At 50.8% G+C, this 22319-nt stretch overlaps 11 protein-coding genes across 11 annotated transcripts; 5 read left to right on the top strand and 6 right to left on the bottom strand.

Moving 5' to 3' along the window:
* Positions 1-4454: 4454 nt before the first annotated feature.
* A1O9_00719 (uncharacterized protein) lies at positions 4455-5780 on the top strand (the record flags this gene model as incomplete). Its single annotated transcript, XM_013409882.1, has 5 exons — positions 4455-4757; positions 4844-5024; positions 5085-5257; positions 5316-5415; positions 5476-5780. The coding sequence occupies 5 exons, from the start codon at positions 4455-4457 to the stop codon at positions 5778-5780; spliced, it is 1062 nt and encodes a 353-aa protein (XP_013265336.1).
* Positions 5781-6031: 251 nt separating this feature from the next.
* On the bottom strand, positions 6032-8181 carry A1O9_00718 (uncharacterized protein; the record flags this gene model as incomplete). The annotated part of the gene is made up of 2 exons (XM_013409881.1): positions 6032-6734; positions 6782-8181. The coding sequence occupies 2 exons, from the start codon at positions 8179-8181 to the stop codon at positions 6032-6034; spliced, it is 2103 nt and encodes a 700-aa protein (XP_013265335.1).
* A 1054-nt stretch (positions 8182-9235) lies between these two features.
* Positions 9236-9578, bottom strand: A1O9_00717 (alkanesulfonate monooxygenase; the record flags this gene model as incomplete). Its single annotated transcript, XM_013409880.1, has 2 exons — positions 9236-9283; positions 9330-9578. 2 exons carry the CDS (start codon positions 9576-9578, stop codon positions 9236-9238), a joined length of 297 nt encoding a protein of 98 aa, XP_013265334.1.
* Positions 9579-10728: 1150 nt separating this feature from the next.
* On the top strand, positions 10729-10998 carry A1O9_00716 (uncharacterized protein; the record flags this gene model as incomplete). The annotated part of the gene is made up of 1 exon (XM_013409879.1): positions 10729-10998. The coding sequence occupies one exon, from the start codon at positions 10729-10731 to the stop codon at positions 10996-10998; it is 270 nt and encodes an 89-aa protein (XP_013265333.1).
* Positions 10999-11384: 386 nt separating this feature from the next.
* A1O9_00715 (uncharacterized protein) lies at positions 11385-14221 on the bottom strand (the record flags this gene model as incomplete). Its single annotated transcript, XM_013409878.1, has 2 exons — positions 11385-13941; positions 13992-14221. The coding sequence occupies 2 exons, from the start codon at positions 14219-14221 to the stop codon at positions 11385-11387; spliced, it is 2787 nt and encodes a 928-aa protein (XP_013265332.1).
* Positions 14222-15043: 822 nt separating this feature from the next.
* On the top strand, positions 15044-15427 carry A1O9_00714 (uncharacterized protein; the record flags this gene model as incomplete). Its single annotated transcript, XM_013409877.1, has 1 exon — positions 15044-15427. The coding sequence occupies one exon, from the start codon at positions 15044-15046 to the stop codon at positions 15425-15427; it is 384 nt and encodes a 127-aa protein (XP_013265331.1).
* A 50-nt stretch (positions 15428-15477) lies between these two features.
* A1O9_00713 (uncharacterized protein) lies at positions 15478-15846 on the top strand (the record flags this gene model as incomplete). Its single annotated transcript, XM_013409876.1, has 1 exon — positions 15478-15846. One exon carries the CDS (start codon positions 15478-15480, stop codon positions 15844-15846), a length of 369 nt encoding a protein of 122 aa, XP_013265330.1.
* Positions 15847-16128: 282 nt separating this feature from the next.
* A1O9_00712 (uncharacterized protein) lies at positions 16129-17700 on the bottom strand (the record flags this gene model as incomplete). Its single annotated transcript, XM_013409875.1, has 1 exon — positions 16129-17700. One exon carries the CDS (start codon positions 17698-17700, stop codon positions 16129-16131), a length of 1572 nt encoding a protein of 523 aa, XP_013265329.1.
* A 716-nt stretch (positions 17701-18416) lies between these two features.
* On the top strand, positions 18417-19805 carry A1O9_00711 (uncharacterized protein; the record flags this gene model as incomplete). The annotated part of the gene is made up of 1 exon (XM_013409874.1): positions 18417-19805. The coding sequence occupies one exon, from the start codon at positions 18417-18419 to the stop codon at positions 19803-19805; it is 1389 nt and encodes a 462-aa protein (XP_013265328.1).
* A 58-nt stretch (positions 19806-19863) lies between these two features.
* A1O9_00710 (uncharacterized protein) lies at positions 19864-20634 on the bottom strand (the record flags this gene model as incomplete). Its single annotated transcript, XM_013409873.1, has 1 exon — positions 19864-20634. The coding sequence occupies one exon, from the start codon at positions 20632-20634 to the stop codon at positions 19864-19866; it is 771 nt and encodes a 256-aa protein (XP_013265327.1).
* A 451-nt stretch (positions 20635-21085) lies between these two features.
* Positions 21086-22072, bottom strand: A1O9_00709 (uncharacterized protein; the record flags this gene model as incomplete). Its single annotated transcript, XM_013409872.1, has 1 exon — positions 21086-22072. The coding sequence occupies one exon, from the start codon at positions 22070-22072 to the stop codon at positions 21086-21088; it is 987 nt and encodes a 328-aa protein (XP_013265326.1).
* Between the last annotated feature and the right edge of the window lie 247 nt (positions 22073-22319).

Below are 22319 nucleotides of genomic sequence, written 5' to 3'. Positions count from 1 at the left end.
ACACTGGTATACATCCAGCACTGACTACAAATGATTCGCGACTGGTTGAGCAAACGAATACCATCCGGGACGATTAATCACCTCGGTGGTCGAAAGATTGCGGGGATAAAAGACTTGTTAATTACCCCTTCCGCAGACGGGTAGGTGCTCTTTTGGGTTAGCGCGTGCCACCTCAAAAACGCGAATTGTCAACATCAGTACTTAGCGGACTAACTATGGCTCAATCAACGCGTTTTGGGCGTATTCCTAAGCCGAAAATTATCTGGGAGGCATCAGTTGACCCTCAGGTACCTGAATGATCAAAAGAAAAACAAGGCAGAAAAAGGAGGTCCAGGCACTTGAAATCGCTCCCGCAAGTGCCGAAGCACCAACCCACTCACTTTACCCCGCCAGTACGTACTCAAAATGAGTCATTTAAAGTGCTCTAGGATGAGAAAAAGCCAATTGACTTATTCCTTAACTTCTTAGGCGGCGCCGTGGCCTTGGAGGTAATTTGTACGGCCACGAACGAGGAAGCAGCAACTTACGTGCCTGCGCCGCGGGGGGGCCGGTCCATGGAAAGAAACTCGTCCAGCAAGCTTCTACCATTGGCTTGCTATCGCGATTTATATAGCTAGACACACAGAAAAGGCGACAGAGAATTACTGGGTAGCCTCGCGCCTAGAAAAGGCCACTATTTAGGCTCCTGGATGAGCAGCACTCAATGCACCGCCATTTCTCTGTCAACAATCAACCACTCACCCAAGAGGAGCCGTATTAGCACCGCCTTATGCCACTAGCCTCTTTAGTACGTGAGAACTGCGGGGGCGCAGTAAAACCGTCTACATGAGTTACTATTGACGAGAGAATGGCTCTTTTTACGGGGCGCTCTAAGGACAAAGTTTTAGTCAAGAATAAGCTAGTTCTAGAGGGATATAAGGCCTGGCAATTAGGCTGTTCCGGCGGATATACGTGGAGCTGGCTATTTCACAGCGGCAGGCAAGGCCCCGAGTCAATTGGTGATAAAGCGAGGCTATATCAATACTATGGCAAAGCACACCCTATTAAACTTGCTCCTACTTACCAATTAGTATAGAGTCTGTACCACGAACTCCGGAACCGCGATCCCACTACTAAATACGTAGTATTTATAGATAACTTGTTCATAACGAAAGACCTTCCGTATGCCTTACTCGCAATCGATATTAGCGTGATGGGTACTATACGTAAAAATCAGCCTAGGCTCCCACCGCGATTTCTCGATATTGAGTAAACCGACGAGGCGTTTACGTACGGCCGATCCTTTATAGAGGTAATAGAGTATTGCCTTTACTTTATCTAGCAAGATAATGCACCTATCATTAATATTACTACTGCCTTTGCTCTTAGTGATGAACCAGAGCACTTTATCGTTAGGACACGGCGTAGAGCAAGGAGTAATAAGGTTGCGGCGCTCGTCTTTGGTGACAAGGCACTTAGGGATCTTCTAATCCCTGTCGCCATTGATGAGTATAATTACTCTAAAGGCTACGTTGATTTAGCTAGCTAGCTACGGAGCAATTTAGACCTACAAATTAAGAGAGATAAAAGGACCTAGCGGCCACTTACTTACTAGCTTTTTTCGATATGCCTCCCTAGTTCCTACTTAATCTAGCTTCGATACCAGTAGCCTGGTGTTCAGGCGGCCCTTAGGGCTCACGAGTTATTTGTAAATCGAAAACTTGCTACGTATCAAATCACAGGCCTACGAGAATTCCAAAGCGCGCATTCTGCGCCTGGGGAACTCTCCTTCCAGATGAAGGCCTTGCCGTTGAGCAAAATGGGCATAAAGGCGAGCGAAAAGCACTCACGGAGTTGTCAGGCAATCGGCGTGATAATCGCTCCCGGGAAAGGCCAAAAACGTCTTTTATGGGCTGCGAGTTGTGTCACTTAAATCTGTGTGTGTCAAGCTTGATTACTTCCAGAAGTTTCATGCTCATAGACATAGAAAATAGCTAGTAGTGGGAATAAGAAGTCTGCTAATCCTGATATCGAGGCATACAGAGTTTTGAGGTGGCACGCGCTAACACAAAAGAGCACCCACCCGTCTGCGGAAGGGATAGACTGGTCAGTGATGTTCACGAAACAACTGATGGGCTTGTCGAAACTTCCGACATGTCAGACAGTGCCTCGTCACGGCAGGCCCATCAACCTGGCAATAGTTTGCCTGCTCCCATCGACATGATCCGATTGTGCAACAACGCACGAGCGATATCACAACCTGTTATGAGCCGATTCTGCCTGTTTCTCCGACAATCCTCTGGTGTCCACGAGCGACGATGCGGCTGCGATCTTTCCAGCTTCGAATTGGTAAAAGACATACTCTAGCACGGTAACGGGGGTTGTGGTCAGGTCGGAAACGAAGGAGACGTTTGCGAGGACTGCGATGTGTGCGAATCCTTGATGCCCGAGCGGACCGGGGACCTTCTCAACGATGATTTGAACCACATCGAAATGCAGGCCGGGGAGCTCGGCTTGCGCGTCTCTGACGTTGGCTTCGACCTCGGCAACTGAGAACGCTGAGCCGAGCGCAACGACGCCTTCTGCGATATAGGGTTCCAGAGACTTCGGTGTGATATTTCCATTGAGGGCGTTGATGTAGTTTTGGTAGTGAACCTTCAGATCCGAAATGGTGTTGAGCGAATCTCCTTGAGCTAGTGTACTGCCCCCAGCGGTTGACCCCAAGGCAAAGGCAGCGACTGCCACGCACCGAAGAAGCATGGATGTCAACATTGTATTCTCTCCCTGTTCAATAAACTTTGATGTTGGGCTGTCAAATTCGGTATTTATACTGTTACATGATCAGATTCCCCTGGGACCGGGCGATATGATTGCTCGGCTGGTCTTGTCGTATTTGTAACAGAACATGGTCCGGGTGGAGTGCTTCATCTATCTGATCCAGGTCCGCAATTTCCGGCGCTTTGGAGGGGCTGAAGTGCGGATGGGCGATGACGCCGAAATGCTGGTTCGGTTGATGAAGCATTTGTAATCACCAGCGGGTTTATAACGCTTGCAAGGGTTATACGGCTCCGATGTGATAGCGAACGGGAGGTCACCGGATCCAGACGACTTTATAGTATACCTGGACTAGTTTAGTTACAATAGCTCTTATGAAAGTCGCTACAGCCCCCTTAGGCTTTAGCTTTGATATATACCGGTCTACCTAGCGACGGAGCTATAATACTATGCCGTAGTAGTATTAATTGAATACGGCCGTAGGCCCGTAGCCGGCCCTCTCTCTATATAGCAGTACTACCCTTAGTAAGTAGAAATAGCTATCTATACTGATGCTTATAATGCGAGTATAGTCGGCGGATTTTTGGTTTAGAATAGGAATTTTTGCCCGTAAGGTGATATAGGACGTCGATCTAGCCGCGAGTTGCAATCACGTCTTCCAATTCTCTGCGCTGCCCCAGTCACCACGACTACATGATCTGCGAATTTATGGGGATGCGTCCTCACTAGCGGTATGTTGGCGCCCACTTGTCGCACTGGTGAAAAATCATCAACACTTATGCTTGCAGCGGTCTTGATCTTAGGCGATAAAGATGGTCGCATGAGTAATATAGACAGAGAATCACAATCATATCAATAACATGGCCATTTTCCTGTTGCTTGGCTACATGGATTGACGTTTCATGAGCTTTGACGTGCTTCATTGTTGCAAGAAGCGGCTTTTGCGGCTACCCATGTCCAACTCCACACGAATCAGCTTTGTGCCGCGAGCTACGAGGCGAACACACTCAGAAATTCCTACAGGCATGAGAACCGAATGACATCAATACCACCCGGTAGCAGCCCGCTAGTCCGATGGTCGCTGCTAAGGCGTAAAGAAGTGTGTCATACGGTAAGTCTTTCCGCCACACGCACTGTCGGCTCAGGAAAGCCGAACCCTATCTAAGGGGTGGGAAGCTGCATCTGGGATGAAGTCCGCCTTCGGACTGCGCATGAATCTCGAATCTACCACCGTTGCTCCACTCATTAGCTTGATAGTTGTTGAGTCACCCTTTCCTCAATCCGGGAAAGAATTGAGAAAGAGTTCCACGTACAAAACCGAGAGCCGCTGTGAGGGTGGGTGCTCCAACCGCTTCCATCCTGGATTTTGCCGCGGCAATCGGATCTCACGATGCCAGCGTGAGCTTGGTCCCGGGAGTAAATCTTCCGACGGTCCAAGCCGATGTGTTGGCATGGAAAACCGTTTTGACCGACGCCTTCCAGGCGGTGTTTGCTATTGCCATACCTTTTGGAGTTGTTTCTACCGCACTTGCCTACTCCCTAGGTAGCTACAAAAAGACTATGAGCTAAATCGTGGAAGCGCCAGTTGAAGAGCTCCATACCAAATATCGAGGCCAGAAGCATCTCGAAGGCTGAATCATTACAGGAAACCCAACGGGAGGACGTGCCTAAGGTCGTAGCCAAATCGTCCTTCTCGCAGCATGACTGCTAACACATGTCCTGGCAAGAATGTATTATCCACGCACCGACGCATCTCTGTAGGGGAATGGATCATGGTCACCGGTGCGAACGGATATATAGCCTCCCATATCATCGACATACTCCTCCAGAACGGCTATCGAGTGCGTGGAACTCTCCGATCTCACGAAGAAGCACCATGGCTGGCCGAGTTCTTCGCGAAAGAGTATGGAGAGGCAGTGTTCGAGGTTGCCATTGTGACAGATTTGACCGACTCGGCTGGGTTCGACCGTGCTGCTAGAGGGATGTCCGGCATTGTGCATTCGGTACGCTCCCCCACCCCACCACAATCCCAAGGAGACAGCGTATCGTATGTAATGTCAGGGCTGATGGGTTTTCGAACGGTCATCAGGCAAGCATCCTGCCATCCACCTCCGATGTCGATGCAGTGGTGCCCCACGTGGTAGCTGGAACGCGCAATGCTCTCGATGCGGCGGCAAAGTCGGGGTCGGTCAGGAGTTTTGTGCTGACCTCGTCATCGATAGCCGCTTGCATGCCGGAATTCGTCAAGCCAAACGTGGTAGTCGATGAATGTAGGCCGATTGGTCCCCTCAGCGACGTACATTCTGCTTTCGTCTGACGATCATACACAGACAGTTGGAACCAGGGCGCGCCAGCAGCCGCTTACAGCAAGGAAACGCCAGCGGAGGCACTTCCGCTAATGATATACGCTGCGTCAAAAACTCTGGGTGAGCGTGCCCTGTGGGATTGGGTTGCGTGGAAACACCCACACTTCAGCGTCAACGCCGTGCTTCCAAATTTCAATGTAAGTGCTCCCCAGCAGAGGTGTTGAAACCCCAAAGATTAACCACCAGCCACTTCAGATGGGCAAACCATTGTGCCCGAAAATCACCACCAGCTCGATGCCTCATGTCCTGGCTCTCTTGGATGGTGCGAAGCCGCGGACTGATATCATCCAGCCACGTGAGTGTTCAAATTTCCGACACAATGGACGCTCTTTACTCACAGCTTGTTTCACCATAGAGTATTTTGTGCACGTTCGAGACAACGCGCGCCTCCACGTCGCTGCACTACTTGATCCCACCGTGCAGTCAGAACGACTCTTCGCATTTGCGGAACAGTTCAACTGGAACGACGTCGTGGGCATTCTTCGGAGGTTGGAACCTGACAACAAATCCATTCCGGATGGTCCCAAGGACGAACCTCGCGATCTTACCAATGTGGACAAGGTAAGAAGGCGAGCTGAGGCACTGCTGAAATCCAACTTTGGGGTTATGGGATGGACGGGTTTGGAGGAGAGTTTAACAGAAGCATTGAAAAGAACTTGAATGAACCTGATCTGTCGAGCGTCCCGAGCCTATATAGAAATCGCAATGTCTGCAACGGTGAATTTGTTTCCCACGAGAAACTCTATCTTACTATCCGCTAGCTATTCATTCACGGTAAGATAGAGCCGTTTCGTCTCAGCGGGATGGTCAGTGACGAGGCGGTGGAGGACATTGCCTATCGCAATGCTGAGAAGCTGTTGAAGATCAAGGTGCCATAAACTGAAAGATTTCCTCTTGCTAGAAATCAGAGTTCAGAGCTCGAATGGCATGCTATTGAGCCAGGATAGGTCGTTGTTGTCAAACACGAAGTCGAAATCGTAATTGAACGCTTGATTGCTCAAATCCGCAGAAGCCAAAGGATTGCAGCCGCCGCCAACATCAATATCTGAATCCAAATGGCTGTAGGGGTTTGGGCCCATCGGTGCAATATAACGAGACGATAGCGCAGACAGATTGTTAGCATCAAGATCAAGGTGGCCTGAGCTGTTTTCGGGCCGCCTCGATCCTTTAGTCTGTGAGTAATGCTCTGGAAGGGTATTGAATAGGACATGCTGTGCCGCGACTAATTGCTTGATGACCGGCCCGAAAGCCTGATAGTGTTCGAGAATCTCGATAGCTCGATGCCATGAGCGGGAAATCGACTTCTCACTTAGTTCTGTTAGAATGGAGGGGCAGAGCTTGCCTGCCACCAGCACAGTTGCGGCAGAGTAGACGAATAGGACGTTGTACCACCAAGCTGCGATCGGACCGACGGCCGCTGGATCACCAGATCGTCGGGTATAGGCAAGGTCGATGGTATCTTGAGCGACAGTGATACAGACAATTGCGCATTGAAAAGCGATGCGCTGAGTGAGGATGCCACCAAATGTGCTGGTGATGTCGTCGTTGCTCGTTTCTGCAGCAACATACGCAGAGAGCACTGGCCGAAGTGCAAGTAGTCTGATGTGGAGATATCTATTGACTTTTAGCATGTAATACCTAGCAGGAAGCCATCAAAGTACCTCTGGCGAAGTATCACCGCCTGGCGCACGAAATACTTGTTTGTCTCAGTTTGAGTAGAGACTTGTTCAGTCTTTAGATGGGAAGGCAGATTGGCCTCCCAGCGGATCAGCCTCCGGTCAATGGCATGCACAGATGGGCCCTTGTTCGTGTCAGGCTCCGAACCGCCAAAGTACCTTGCCCACCGGCCTTCTCCTGACCCATCATCGGCTATTGACGAGGAATAAAATGCTACGAGAATGTCATAGAGGATCTCGTAAAGGCCTAGCGTTTCCACGAAGAAGTCGACTATAGATGGTCGATCCGGTGTGGGTACGGGTCCAAAGGGCTGTAGCCTGTCCTCATCAATGCCTAAGGGCCGTGGCACAGCTGCTGCGAGATCCTTCCCAATCATGGTCGGCCTCCCGTATGTCATAGATGTTATTCGATCCATGATGACACAACCGTGCCAGACCTTCCTCAGAAGCTCCCTTTTCCGTGGTGACGCCGTGTTCTCGGATGTTTCTGGAAGATGAAGTCCCAGACTTTGCCCCGTGCGGATTGCCATTCCAACTGTCGTCCAGCATTGGTGAGGGTCATTTGTGCTTTGAAAGTATTGTCCGAGCAGTAGGCAGACTTGGACGTACTGGAAAGACCCAGAATGCCATGGATCGAGAAGAGACTTCGCCCTCTCAAAAAACACCTTTGCTGAGTTTTCACGTTGATGTGTCTCCCCGATCAGTTGACATGAAAGTGCAAAGATGACGTTCAAGCCGCAAATAAATATGGCCTCCTCATCGTAGTCACTTTTTTCTTTCCACAAGTCTTGATATTTGAGGATGGTCTCTGTCTTGTCGACATATGGATATAAAGGGTACACAAACTCCCAGTACACCTCCATAAGTTCATCTGCTCTCCTTCTTGAAGGAAGCACAAAGTCGATCGGTAAGCGAGAATGACTTTGGAGCCTTGCGCTTGATGGGTCAGAGCCGTCAGTAATCTCGTCGGTGGGCAAGCGCTGGTCCCTCACATTCAATTTTTGGGACACTGCCGCGCGGACTTGACCAACAAAACTGCCAGCACTTGACCCCCCAAAGTATTCATGGCTTGGGCCTTGGTCTGGTAGAGATCCGATCATGCCACTAGTAGCAGCCTGCTGTGGGTGACTGTTTTTGAATTTTGGATCTTTTGGGGAGTGAGCAGTCGGAGCACTTGATTGGGGTGATAGATTGGACACAGTTGACGGTCTATGGCCTTGTGTGGATTCATTGAACGACCTTATTGGCTCGTTATGGCGATGGCTCTGCTCTTCTCCCTTAGCCCTCTCCTGGTCACTGAAGTCGGCCAACAGTGCCAGCAGAGAAGTTTGCGGTTTTTCGATAGGATAGTCTTCTGTCTCCCTCGCATCTGTATGATATGACATGACTTTGTTTTGTCTGCTCTCCTCGAGCTCCCTGACGCGCCTCTGAAGGTGCATAACTTGAGTGGTTGACATTTGAAGACTTCGAGCATCTCCACTATCCCAAGTACAGTGATTGGCTCGATCTTTTCTTCGCGAGCATGGCCCACAAACTGTCACTTTAGCATTAGCGTTCCGAATTCATCATTAGTTAGCGTATTCCCACTGATGATATTGTCTTCTCAGCTCCTCTGAGTCATCGGGGGCAGTGGGGAGGCGAATCGAGATTCACCGTAAGCTGAACAAAGATCTGTTGATGGATATCACCCTGTGATGGATGGCTCCGTGTCTTAAAACATGGGGCAAAGTCGACCCCAAACCTAGAGTCTTACCTGGACGTATACTGTCACACTTGACCTTTGAGAAATTCGAGTCAGATTTCGAGGTCACGGTTTACCGCCAGCTCACTCACCTTCTTCGAACGACACCTATCGCATGCCACGGCCACTTTCTGTCTCTTCCCAGGGCGGTTGTCCTCTCTGTCGTCGGTTTCCATTCCTGTAGATGGCGCTAAAACGCCCTCATCTGTTACAATGCTATGCCGGATGCTTTGGCGAAAGAAGTCGGAAGTCGAACCGGAAACGAGGACCCAAGCGGTTTTACTCTCCTACAGAGAAAGCCGAAAAATTCGGAAGCTCTTCCGGCAACAATGTTGCCAAGGCTGCGGGGTCGGACGAAATCTTTTGACAGCGGTCGGCATCTTTCGACTCCCTCATCCTCCCTCATACATTGTGGGTAGACTCAATCTTGAGAGGGCATTACTGAAAGAGAGGATACCAAAAATCTCCTACTTGGAATTATGCAACTACTGGTTACAAGATGCCATATATTATAGAACCGTTTAACCAACAGTTTGAAGACTAGGGTCATGTGGCTTGCGAATGCAGACCCTGACGGTAAGAGAGGTCCCCTGGATGTGGACGCAAAAGTTGCAGAGCCGGTTCCAATTGATTAACTGAATCAGAGCTGATGGCTGTGGGAAGTAAGATGCTAGCCATGTTAGATCGGTCACAACTATTCAGTATTTGCGAGTCTGAGTCTTCAAACCTGCAACTCGGGTAAGTGGCTACGTTACCATCAGCAAGAACCAGGACCAGTCGTCAAGACATCACAGTGTTTCCATTTTCTCCGTTCGCAGACGCATTCTCTCCTTTACTGGCTTGATCCCCCAAATTCTCGCGCCCCTTGGATAGGATGAAGCGGCCATAGTCGATGGCATCGTTAAGATTGTCATAATCATGAAAGGAAATCAGCTCCGCGCCGAGTTTGACATACTCCAATCTTGAGTCGACGATGGTCTGCACAGATCCAACCAATGCGGTTTTCCACGCTAAAGCACCCAGTAAATTATGTAAATTCATCAGAGGTAATCAGAATTGATGTGCAACGTTCTGTAATCTTTGTGTTGTAACATGTTTATATTGTGAGGCACGGTGTGGTGGTGACTGGGAGGTTATGCCGGCAATTGCAGAATGCTAAGTATTGTCAGAAGCTCCAGCGTATCGACACGGTGAGGACAAATCGTTAGATCTGTGCATCGGTTTGAGTAATTCTCGTTGAGCTTCAAGTCAAACGTAGATAGAATTGCAGGTTGAGCTCTGCCAAGATTCATATACTGGTCGGGAGAAGTATACCAAGCACCTAGCTTGACGCCCGGCTGGATTACAAAGCGCTTCCTGAGTTCTCTTTGTCAACCACGGCAATCTAGAATAGTGATGGCATTTGCTTTGCCGCTAGACCATCAAACCATACAGAAAGACCGACTTCGGATGGTAGCAGGCGATGGAATCGAAGAAAGATCTCGAACGAGAGCAGTGAAGTATCAGTTCGCCATGTGGACCAGATGGACAAAACGCGTGCCAGCAACACACGGGCCTAGTCGCAAGCACGTCTTTCGATTGCACAGCGCAACCTGGTATGAACACAATTATGCTAGCGGAGCGCCCTTGCACGGGAGTCCAGGAAGTGGTACTGCGATTCCTGCCATGTGAGTAGCGCACTAATTGATGTTGTCAACCAGCACAGGCGGATACCGAGAGACACAAAAGTACATGATCCGCAAGGAGGGTATAAGCCAGTTAAGCAACACGATCGACCACCAAAGTCCCTACGAATGGAAAGGAGAGAAAGCTCTTCGCGTCGTTCAGAGTTCATTGGCTTAGGGGTGGATTCATTGAGATCGTGATAATGCCTATTTAGGAATCGCAGCATGCCCAATTGGGCCTGACGTGATCCAGCAAGGATTAAAGAGTCGACTCTCACGACTCCGAATCTGCCGCGACTCATGCATACATGATTCGACTCCTTATGTAATGAATGATTCGACTCCTTATGTAATGAATGATTCGACTCACGATTCGACTCATTGGGTTCATTCATTATGTAACCAACGACAACCCTCCCATTCGTCCATGCGTCGGTTTCCTATTAGCGCAATTACACCACCTCACCATATCTCTCACCCAATCACCCGCCCTAACCAATGTCGGCGGCCTCTCAATGGCAGAAACCATGCTCTCGGAACATTTCCTACAGCAGCTCTCGCAGCGGGCACACCCCAAGACGCTGTGTCCGTCAGAGATCGCTCGCTCACTGTCAGTGACCGAGCTGCGGACCCTCGGGGTCCGGGAATGGCGCGACCTGATGCCACGGCTGCGGAGCATGGCGTTTGAGGCGCGCGACCGCGGCGAGGTGGAGATCCTGCAGCGTGGTGAAGTTGTCGATGAAGCAAGCGGGATTGATGATGTTCGAGGGCCGATTCGGATTCGGAGACGTCAATGACAACCAATCATTGATAACTTAACAAGTGAGAAAGAAGGGATTGTTGTACCGTCAACTTACAGTTGATGTGGTGGAATGGTAGGCATTGCTCCGCGGAGGGGAATTGAAGAATAAAGACTACCATTTCTTATTATTGTTATGGTTCTCTCCGGGTATCAGCTTGACTCGATCAAACAATGAGAAATCATTCATCCCCAGTATCGGCCATTTCTCACCCGCCATTTGTATACAAAGATCCAACGCCATCAACCACAGCCACTGTCCAAGCTGGGTGATACTGTGACACATTGTCGTTTTATTCAATGCCAATGCAAAACTCCTCTTCCAGGGAGTACCAATGCCATAATTATAATGCAATCGAATCCAAGGGACCACCAGAAGGTCTTCTAGTACCCGCCATAGCCACGACTAGACCGCACTGCAGTCCGCAGGCCTCTTGACGGGCCAATATCTATTGTACTGAGCTCAAGTGCTAGCGAATCATCTGCACCATACCCCCCATAGTCTGCGACGCTTGGTGGTGGTGGGTATGACGCTTTCGTGGGAGAAGGTGATTGTGAATAGTCGGGCCGTGCTGAACCACCCCGCTGATGGTATGTGTTTCCTGCTGGGATCTGGTATTCGGCCAAAGGCGGGCGTTGAACATGACCACTCGGAGGTGATGACCCGATCGAGTACCTTTGAGTTGTTGGGCTGGGCCTTTCCACTGGTGAGCTGACAGTCATGACAGCGGGGCTAGTATGTGCATGAGGATAGGGGTTGTTTGGGAGTGGACGAGTTGGCATGGCCTTTTTGAGCCTGTTTCGCCCAGGGGTAGATTCTGCCTGTGGGGAAGGCGGGATTTTGGGGGGCAGAGCCGGAGACACCTCACTCTGAGGAGGCTGAGCATATTCAGGAGAGGCTTGATAGGGAGATGTAGCAATGGAGTGCGGTCTGGCTGATGCTGGAGACGATCCAGCTCGATGGTGCATGCGTGCCTCCTCCCTTGTTCGGATTTTGATGACGTGCTCTGGTTTACGACTTTTCCTCTCAGGCTCAGGAGCCCAAGTGTCGGCAGGCAAGTGATCTGACGGATCAATTATACGTCCGTCGTTACCTATGATTGGCCCTGGATCCCTCATTTTGTCGAGCTCGTTCTGACGCGAGGCTTCCTTGGCATGTTCCGGGGTTGCGAAAGGGCCAACATCAGCTAGAGGACTGGTGCCCGGATTCAGAACATCGTACGAGTCGGGGCCGAATGGTGTGCTTCCCATGCTATTTCGCGCTTCTGGAGTAGTGGGTGTTGGAGTGATGGACTTACGCGGGATGGTGTGAGCAGGGCTAATAGCGCGCGGTCGAACAACTAAGGGCTCCGATCGTTTCATTTGTCTATCGTCTGCAGCATCAAAGCTGTCAAAGGTCTGTGCTCGTCGAGGTGGGCCGTAGCTATTCCGATGTCCATTGTCGGCCGGTCGTCCATGGCTAGGAGAATGTCGGAACTCGTCCTGTGGACTTGCACTATACCTTTGTTGAGATCTATTCTGTGGCAATTCTTGACCATTGCGAGTCATGACGTGAGAACTTGGTCTTGGTTGAAAGCTGTCAGGAGCACCATTGTTGGAGCTTCGTCTCTTGGAAGACTGATCACGGTAGGAACCATAGTCATCCCCTGCATCGTACTCGCAGGAGGGGACAGGCGAATACTGATTATCGAATTCTTGAGCCGAAGGGGAGGGTCTTTGGTAGGGGTTATACTCCAGCTTTTGTAGAGGGCTTCGTTCTTCTATAGAGTCGTGGTTCGCAGGTGTCCGTATAGGTGAACCATAGCCGGTATGATTGGAAGCGGGAGGCACGGGCATTCTCACAAGTTGGCTGCCGTGAGCCGGAGGCGGTGGGGGTGGCTCATCATCATAGGGTTGCTCGACATAATGATCAGGTTGAGAGGCCATATCATGTCGGCTGATAGATTGTCGAAGGGGGCTATCTCTGTAAACTGCATGTTTAGTTGGCGAGGGACTACCTCTACTCTGCCACGGAAGTGGTTGCGGTCCAGGCACACCTGGCATTGATTGAATAGCCTGAGTCGGAGGTGACGAGTAGTATGGTGAAGTGTTGGAAGCAGGTTGTCCATGACGCGGCGGCGTGTTCGGCTCATAAGGGTCGTGTGAGCGACTGGCTCTGTGAATCATAGGTAGCGGCTGTTCCTGCATCGGAGGGATTTCCCCGTATACATCCATTGCATATTGATCAGGAATTGCATCGTCATCATAATATTCTTGTGAGGAATGTCGTTGATCGAAGTGGTGCCTTTGTTGACCATGTCCGCCTTCAAAAGATGTTGATCTTTGATCGTAAGAGTGTTTCATTGCGGGAGGCATTGGTTCATATTGATCTTGGGGGCATTCCGACACCAGGTCATATCCAATATCATCGGGAGTTTCGGGCATAACGGGATGCTTGGGTGGTCGTGGTGGGGGATTGGTATTATTTTGCTGTCGGTTTATCCAGGCATCTGGTGCAAAATCGGGTTGTATGGTAGAGAAAGGCGGTTGTTCTGGGGTATTCTGGGCCGAGGCTGGTGATGAATAGCCTCCTGGGCCTGGCGGCAAAGGCCGCCTTTTAATCTCTCGCGGGCCAAGTTGTCTGCTCCCAGCACCGGCACTAGCTGCGATATCGCTTGCTGTGGAATGAGACTTGTCTCTTTGTTTCCTCTTGTCGAATAGTGCTTCTGGCTTGGGTCGTGAGTCGTAGAAGGTCAATTCGATCCGGATGTCGCCGGCGTATTTGCCTTTGAAGTTCAACTGATGCCACAGGTCATTCTGACCACCACCGGGGACGATGACTTCTTGTAGGTCGATCCATGCTTCTCCAATAAGATCTGTCTTCTTGTCGTCGTTGAAAATGGAGCACTTGAGCTTGTAGTAGTCCAGGGAATCGTGGACGACGAATCTGAGTTCTTGGTCCCTGTTTTGCAGTCAGCTTCTCGTCCTAGTGACGCTGCTAGGTTTACGTACCATTTTGGTGTCTGACCACCTCTCTTGTCTGTGTCGGTCTTTTTTGCTTCCTTGCCAAGTCTCATCGCACAGTAAGGATCCTGCTTCCCCATTGTTTTTCTGTTGGGGAGGTTCTTCGCTCTGTCGACGACCGCAACCAACGTTCCAATCTCTGGTCCATCGAGGGACATATCGGCAAAGATGCCTGCGGTATGTGCAGCATTGATGGCCCCTCTCGCTTTTGTTGCCATCTTGAAATCTTGAGCTCACTCAACTCAGGATTGCGGCGGGACGGGTGAGGGGAGGGAGCAGTGCAGCATACGAGGCTGCTGGGACTGGCAGAAGGCAGTAAAGTAGTCGGAATCAAGAGATCATGGCCGGAACAAAAAAAGCTGAGAAGAAGAGGGACCGGCGAGGGCGTCGAATGGATTGTTGTTTGCAGCGCACAGAGGTCGAAGTCAAGTCAAGTCAAGTCAATTGAGTTCCCGTGGAGAGAGTGCGTGTTTACGAGTACGCAGGATCCAAGTGGACAAGGCGCCAGCCACGGGAATTTACGTGTATGGGTGGGGAAATGGCTGGGAGACCTTTTTGATGGGGCGTTCATCTCAGAAATGTTGTTTCAGAATACAACAGGATCTATCCGTGACGATCCTCTACATTACGATGGATCTATTCACTTTTCTACCGTTGTATTCCAAGTTGTGCGGCTCTAGCAAACATATTCCGGTGTTCCTTGGGGTCGAAGGCTCTCTCGTGATTGGCTCCAGTTTGTTTGGGGCGTGACGTCGACTCAAAATGCGCCAAGCAACAGGGAAGCTCCAACCTTCTTAACTCTATGTAGTTTAGCGCCTTTCCTGACTGGTTCAAGATTAGCACGTGCTTTCATCGCACATCTGCAGCCTCGTCGCATCAAGGCTGATCTACTGATTATTTACGGTATCGTACTCCGCAGACAGCCGATCATGCAAGATTGCGAGCCCGTTGAGCTTAATTTTGATAAGCTATTGGCAAATGCGCCTCACCAACAGAAACGATGGTGAGCGACTATGGAGACTGCTCAACCCTGCCTCGCGATGCCTACTTGCCAGGGTGTTCTTGTGCTTGATGTATTGGTAGACAACAGCGGCCTCTCAACCGGTGTCAGTACAAACTATCCCTTGCTCCTGGCAAAGAAGGATGTGCTGAAGGGTGCCAAGTTTGGAATGCCTGCAAAGCAGGTCTGGGAAAGTGCAAAGGCAAATGAGGAGCAGACGGCCGAATATGAAGCCCTCGTCGGGCTCTTGAATAGCATCAAAACCGTCGGTGCAATGCTCTATGAGGTTGACTTTCCTAGTGCCGAGGAGATTCTTCCGCCCAGTGGCTGGGACTGGGATTTTGCCGAAGGCAAGATGGGGTCCAAATTGTCGGAGTTTCAAGTTGTCAAGACCGAGTTCTACCAAGACCTCAAAATTATCTGAGCGGGCTCGAGGATAATCACAAAAGGATACTGGCACTCGAAGATGTCATGATGCATAATATAACGCACACCACTTCGGAAGGCGGAGTTCCCGGTACGCATCCTGCCTGGCCAACAGGACAGGATAATTGTGACAAATGCCTCGAGGCGGAAAATGAAGTCGGAGACACATACAAGGAGGCTCTGGCATACATCCGAGCGAAGTCTCGCGAACAAGGCATTGATGCTGCATTGAGGCATCCTGAAGGTATCCTGGACGGCCTTCTTGTGCCTATCTCGGTTGATGGTGGTGTGAGTTGCTCAATCGCAGCAAAAGCAGGATACCCGATGATCACTATTCCGATTGGTGTTGGCGGTGACGGACTGCCTTTCGGCATTTGGCATCATACAGACAGCACGGAGGGAGGACCTGTTGCTTAAGTACGGGTCTGCAATCGAGGATCTCGTGGGCTCACGTCCAAAACCGAGGTTCTTGAACTTTGGTGCCAAAGGCTACACCTATGTCGGAAAACAGGAAAACAGTCAAGGCCTTGAAGATGAACGTGTTATCTCGACAACATTAATTGACACTATATGCTAGATCTGTCCAAAAACTGCCCTTAGGTCTCACACGAAACAACCCGGTTTGGAAAGCCCGCTGATGGACCGCTCTCCATATTCCGGAAAGGGACGGCAACCCCCAGACTTCTATCTGTGGTCAGGTCATTTCGACCACACTGACTGGATCTCATGAATTTGAATCTCAACATCCGTCACATCACCATCAGACAAGACCGAGATACCGGTATTTTGGTCCGAAGGAAAAATTTGTGCTGTGATTGTTGACTCGCCGTGTCCGCCAAAGACTTCGACGGACGAGCAATCAAGAAGGATGCGTAGCTTTATTGCTCCATTAGCCGCTTTCAAAGGGGCGAAGTATTTTCCTTTGTACTTGGGACTGAAAGATGAATTATCGGTGGCAGAATTCCGATCGACATACATCTGTTGGGTGGCGAAGTCGTAACCGATCAAGGTGCCATTGCCCTCCCCGCTGGTTCGTACACCAAGACTGACATTGGTTGAGCTTTTACCGGGGCAGAATGCGAAGCTGATATCAAGGGATTTTCCAGATACTGGAATGGCCACTGTTTCAGAAGAGATAACACCCCATTGCTTTGAATACAAGGCTGCCGCACGCTCCAGACTTTTCAGGCTTTGAATAGGCGCTGAAATCAGACGCACTTGTCCGTTAAGTTTCTCCAGCGTAAGTTTACGAGGAACACTCATTGCACTTCGCCATGGTGATGTGGGTATAAGGGGAGCGTACGCCCAGTCACTCATCCAGGCAATGGCTAGTCGCTCATAGTTATCAAGTCCATTGTAGGTGGCAGCTGCATAGTAATCAGGACCGTAGTCCAGCCAGTTAGCTTTTCCAGATGACGCGGCGTAGAGATTGTCCGCGTCTGCGACGAAATTTCTCCCGTCGAAGGTCCCCACAAAGTACTGGGTCGCCGATGCATCGGTGAAAGCTGGGCCACCAGGATTGATTCCAAGAACCAGCACCCACTTGAGATCGGATATATCGTCGTTCAGTGGAAGGGGAAATAAGCTGGGGCATTCCCATACCCCGCCGACTCCATTGGCAGGGCCAAACTCGCTCACATGCTCCCATTTCTTGAGGTCTGTGGAAGTGTAGATGAGCAGTTTCCGAATTTTTGAGAGCGAGACGGCCATGACCCACTGACAGGTCTTTTCGTGCCAAAAAACGAAAGGGTCACGGAAATCCTGCCATTGGTCCTCATATGGGGCTGGCGGTGAGGGAATTACTGGGTTGCCCTCGTACTCCGCCCAAGTGAGGCCATCATTGGTGCTGTAGGCAATGGACAGGGCCTGCGTTCCACCACGAACCATTTGCTTATTTGGCAAAGTTGTATCGTTTGGATAGTATGATGTGTATGCAGCGACAAGAGGAGCGTCTCTCCCTTTCCCAAAGCCAGAGGAGTCTTTCTCGTCAAAGACTGCACTTCCAGAGAAGAACAATTCAGCCAGTGGACTGGCTGGAGTTTCGAAAGCATTGAGGGCAATCAGCTGTTCCTCCCAGTGCAGCAGATCAGGACTGACTGCGTGACCCCAGGAAATATTCCCCCAGACGTCCCCAGTGGGGTTGTACTGATAGTACATATGATATTGCCCTTTGTGGTAGATGAGCCCGTTTGGGTCGTTCATCCAATTCTTTGCCGGCGTCCAGTGGTACTGAGGGCGATAACGTTCTGTGTAGTTTTGGACGTTGGCCATGGTCATGAAGCTTCCGCACAATCAGTGAAGTGATTGCCCACGTACGCAACGCAGTACTTTTATCCTCCGGTGCCAATTACTTGGCGGGGCTTGACCTGAAAATATTGCAAATCAAAGCAGCGCAACCGGGAAGGACTGAGGAAGAAATATTGCTCTTGGTGATTGCTTTGGAAGATTGAAGCCGGCGATGTTTGCCATCCTTGCTTGACTTCTTGTGCTACCCACTCACGACCTTATTCTTCTGGGAGAGCACAACCGCAGCTCGAGACTCTTCCTCTGGCTTCCACTCCGACTGCGTTCGTGAGGTTTTTCTCGTTGAGTTAACTCGGTACATTAACATAATTAGTCAACTAAGAGCGGGGACTATTGTCTCAGTGCTCACCTCACTAACCTTAATTACGAGTACTCCATGCCGAGTCCTCCGAGCGTAATTACTCGTACGAAGTTAGTACGAGGCTAGCAGCAGCCTTGAAAATAATATTATCATGATCGTTTACCCAATCAACCTTACCCATAGTTATTCAATATTCACCATCTTATACCCAATTCCGCTCATATATATATATCTTATCCACCTCAGAGAAATCCGGAGCCGATTTTGACTTCCCGCTGTGACCTAGGTGACTACTTATTGCGCACCTGGGTACGTGGCTTTGGTATCACGGCCCATCAACATTCCCAACCCGTAATATTATATCTCGCTTGGTCCATCCACCATGAGTCAACAACAGCAACAGCACGTGCGACGAGCGCTCTCGCACAACCGAACGACATTCCGCCGGCAGGCCATATCCGAGATCTCCGGCTCGCTCGGCGACCTAGGCACATTCCTGCCCATCGTCATCGCCCTGACCGAAGGGCATCAAATTTCACTGACGACGACGCTGATCCTGACTGGGATCTACAACATCCTAACGGGGATCTTCTTCGGCATCCCACTACCGGTGCAGCCGATGAAAGCGATCGCTGCAGTCGCGATTCTGAAGTCCCTCACGGCGGGCCAGACAGCTGCGGCAGGGATTTTCGTCGCGAGCTGTATTCTATTCTTCAGCGTGACGGGGATCCTGTCGTGGTTTACCAGGGTCATCCCCATCCCCGTCGTGAAAGGCATTCAGGTTGGAGCCGGGCTGAGCCTGATCATTGCGGCTGGCGCGAAAGCCGCTGCTTCTTTGTCCTGGACTACCCCGTCTTGGGCGGACAACTACCTATGGATGATTGGTGCTTTTCTCCTCCTGTTCAGTCTCAATGCACCAGGGCCTAGAGTCGCCCGCGTCCCCTATGCCCTAATCCTGTTCGTCGTGGGCCTCATTTTTGCATTCGTCCAGCTCGTCGCACACGAGCGTCGCCATCTCCCTGGCTTCCGACTTTGGCAGCCATGGGCGCCTCGGACTCCATCGCTGGATGACTGGAGGACTGGGATCCTGGACGCTGGAATTGGCCAACTGCCTTTGACAACTCTCAATTCAATCATCGCCGTCACACACTTGGCAGCAGACCTTCTCCCAGAGATCGAAACACCGTCCGTGACTGCGATCGGCATCAGCGTTGCCGGCATGAACTTGATAGGATGCTGGTTCGGAGCCATGCCGGTTTGCCACGGGTCTGGTGGTCTCGCCGCACAGTATCGCTTTGGGGCGCGATCGGGCGCCAGCATCATCTTCCTGGGTATCTTCAAATTGCTGCTGGGGTTCCTTTTCGGCGAAAGCTTGACGGCGCTTTTGCATCGATTCCCACTCGCGCTGCTTACCGTCATGATCATCGCGGCCGGTCTGGAGCTTGCAAGTGTGGGCGAATCACTCAACACGGAAAGGGCACGTGATTTGGGCAAGGAAGATGGCAGTAGTAGTGTTAGTAGTGACGCTGGCTCACGAGGACGACATATTGAGCTCTCGGAGGAAGAGAAGAAGCGGAGATGGACTGTCATGCTCGTCACTGCGGGACTACTGGTTGCATTCAAGAACGACGCCATCGGCTTTCTAGGAGGAATGCTCTGCCATTGGAGCTATTCGATACCTCTCTACCAGCGGCCCCGAACATCATCTCGCAATGCGTCGAATATCGAGAATGATGCAACAGGTGAACGGCAGTCCCTCCTGCCACATTGAAAAGCTACCGGAGCGATCGCTGAAAGTGTGTGTCTCTCAAGCCTCTATCTTTAGCTTTCTACCACGGGATTATTCGATCTTTGTTGGAGTACGTGCCAGAAACACCATCCGGGCCACCGGCGACCAACTCGACGACTCTGACCGCGCCGAGCTTCGGATCCGTCTCCTCAGTCAACTCGACTCCATTGATGGCCGTTGCTCTCATCCCAGGACACACGGCATTGACCTTCCACCTCGGATTCGTCTTCGCGAACCACACAGCTAACGCGTTCAACGCACTCTTGCTCGAACTGTACCAGATTCCGGGGTACACCCTCTCACGCTGCAACTGTGTCTCGATACTGCCCAAAGTCGAAGACAAGAAAATGACTTTTGGCAGCTTCGCCTTCTCGAGCAGCGGTGCAAACCTTTCCGTCAGAACTGCCTGCGACGTGACATTGACAGAGAACGTGTGGTCGAATTTCTGGCGTAGCGTAGTGGATTCCTTGGGTAGGTGCTGGGCAGCGGAGCCGGCGTTGTTGATGAGCACGTCGAGTTTACCGAAGATCTGCTGGATAGTGAGAAAGGCGTGTTGGATGGACCTGTCGTCTTCGATGTCCAGTTGGATCGGGTTGACGTTGATGGGTGCACCGAGTGACGACGCTGCATCTTCGCCTTTGTGCACGTCGCGGCATCCGAGCAGAATTTGGTAGTTGTTACTGGGGCTGGACTGAGAGAGGCTCTTGACGATCTCATAGCCGATGCCCGCGTTGCCGCCAGTCACCAGGATGATGGTCTTGTTCGCCGCCGCGATACTCGACGGTCGGTGCTGTAAGCCCGGGCGCGACATTTTTATTTCCTGGTTTATAATTGCGCCACTTCGGTGTCGAACGAGGTGATGGTTGGCGTGGTGGTGGTAAGTATAGTCGCGGGTAAGGTTAAATGTATACTTTGAAACCACAAAGAATTAGAAGAATAAAAATAGAGGCGATTGGCTTTAGGAACCGGAGACAACGAGCGGTGTCATGCTGGTATTGGTGTGGGCTTTCAAGAATCATTCCGTAGGAGGTTCCCACTCTCTTGGTCTTTCATGCACAATACGTCACTCTTTAGTCAATCTCAGGGCCGTTGAACTTGGATATCCATCTCCGATTGGGTACCGGTTGAGGTTCCTTTCCCGACAAAGTGGTGGTGACTTGTTAGTAATTACTCGTGTATGTGTTTAAGTCTCATGGCATTCCATCGGGTATACAAGGAGAATATCTTTACATTTACACTGCTTCGATCAGACAGTTGAGACACTACGCCTTGCCATCCAGCATCGTAAACTTGCCAGGCCCGCCTGGTATCTGCAACCAGTTCTTCTCATCGTAATGCTCTTCACCTTCGATACAGTGAAATGTATATATAACCCGGCCTTTTTGACTCAGATTCTTCTCAGACTTGTGCAGGATATTGCCATGGATGAGGACCAGGGTTCCTGCCTCTACCTCGCCTAGGATATACTCCTCCGTCTCTCGCGGTTCAGCTTCATGATCATGCCCACGAGGCCATCGGCAGTCTTCCGGCACTGGTTCGAACGTTGTGCCTTGCCCATCCGTTCTCCGCACGAACCTCTCCTTTACTGGTGCCCTCCGATGACTGCCTGGAGCGAAACTCAGACACCCGTTTTCCACCGTTGCATCTTCCAGCGCAATCCAGAACCCGACAGCTGACGGCTTATTCGTGTATAGAAAGGTGCTGTCCTGATGAGGAGGAACAGCGCCACCGATCTCGGGCTGTTTGCATATTACCATACTCTGCAGTAACCTGGGATCCTTGTAGCCCAAATCCTTGGCGATGGCAGCATTCCTCCGACCGATCTCGCCTTGGTGTGAGATGCTGCCAAATTCGGGCACAAGTGCGTGAAGATTATGACCGATCTTGTTGATAGCCCGCTCCTTGGGCTTGTTCAGCTCCCCTGTCTTGACATCGAAAGCATCCTCCTCAAAGAAAAACCGTACTTTGTCACCAGACGTGAGAAAATAGTCGTCTCCGACATGCCTGGCTGATGTAGAATCGCCATTCTCGTCCGTCCCGGTCGTGAAACGGGTGAGGGGGTGGTCTGCGAGCGGGAAGTCGGTCAGGAGCTGGGCTGTTCTTGACAAGAGCTCTATGCATGTCTCTTTAGAGAGGTAGGATGGGATTATCAGGTAGCCATCGCGCCAGAACGAGGCTATTTGCTTCGAGGTTAGGCCGGGGGCGTCCTCGGCGTGTACGGGTTCTGGTGAGAGTCGTGAGGGAGCCATGTTGCGACTGCGATTGACACTGAGATACGAGGATGGAGAGTAAGGACGACTATAGTATGGGGAAGAGGAAAATAAATACTGGTGAAAGAGACGCGAAAGAAAGGCAGTGTAGCGCACGAAGTACCAGGGTAGTATTGACATGGTAATATTCTTACGGAGGTGTGTTAGTGAGGGGTAAGCAAGTAACTACGAGTACGTTACGGAGTACAGTGAGGGGATCTTTCCGACAAAGGCAGTGGCCTGTGGT

This window comes from Exophiala aquamarina (assembly GCF_000709125.1).
Source record: "Exophiala aquamarina CBS 119918 chromosome Unknown aczIA-supercont1.1, whole genome shotgun sequence".
Lineage (NCBI taxonomy): Eukaryota > Fungi > Ascomycota > Eurotiomycetes > Chaetothyriales > Herpotrichiellaceae > Exophiala > Exophiala aquamarina.
Note: the sequence above shows the minus strand (reverse complement) of the source record. Positions and strands in the feature narration are given on the sequence as shown.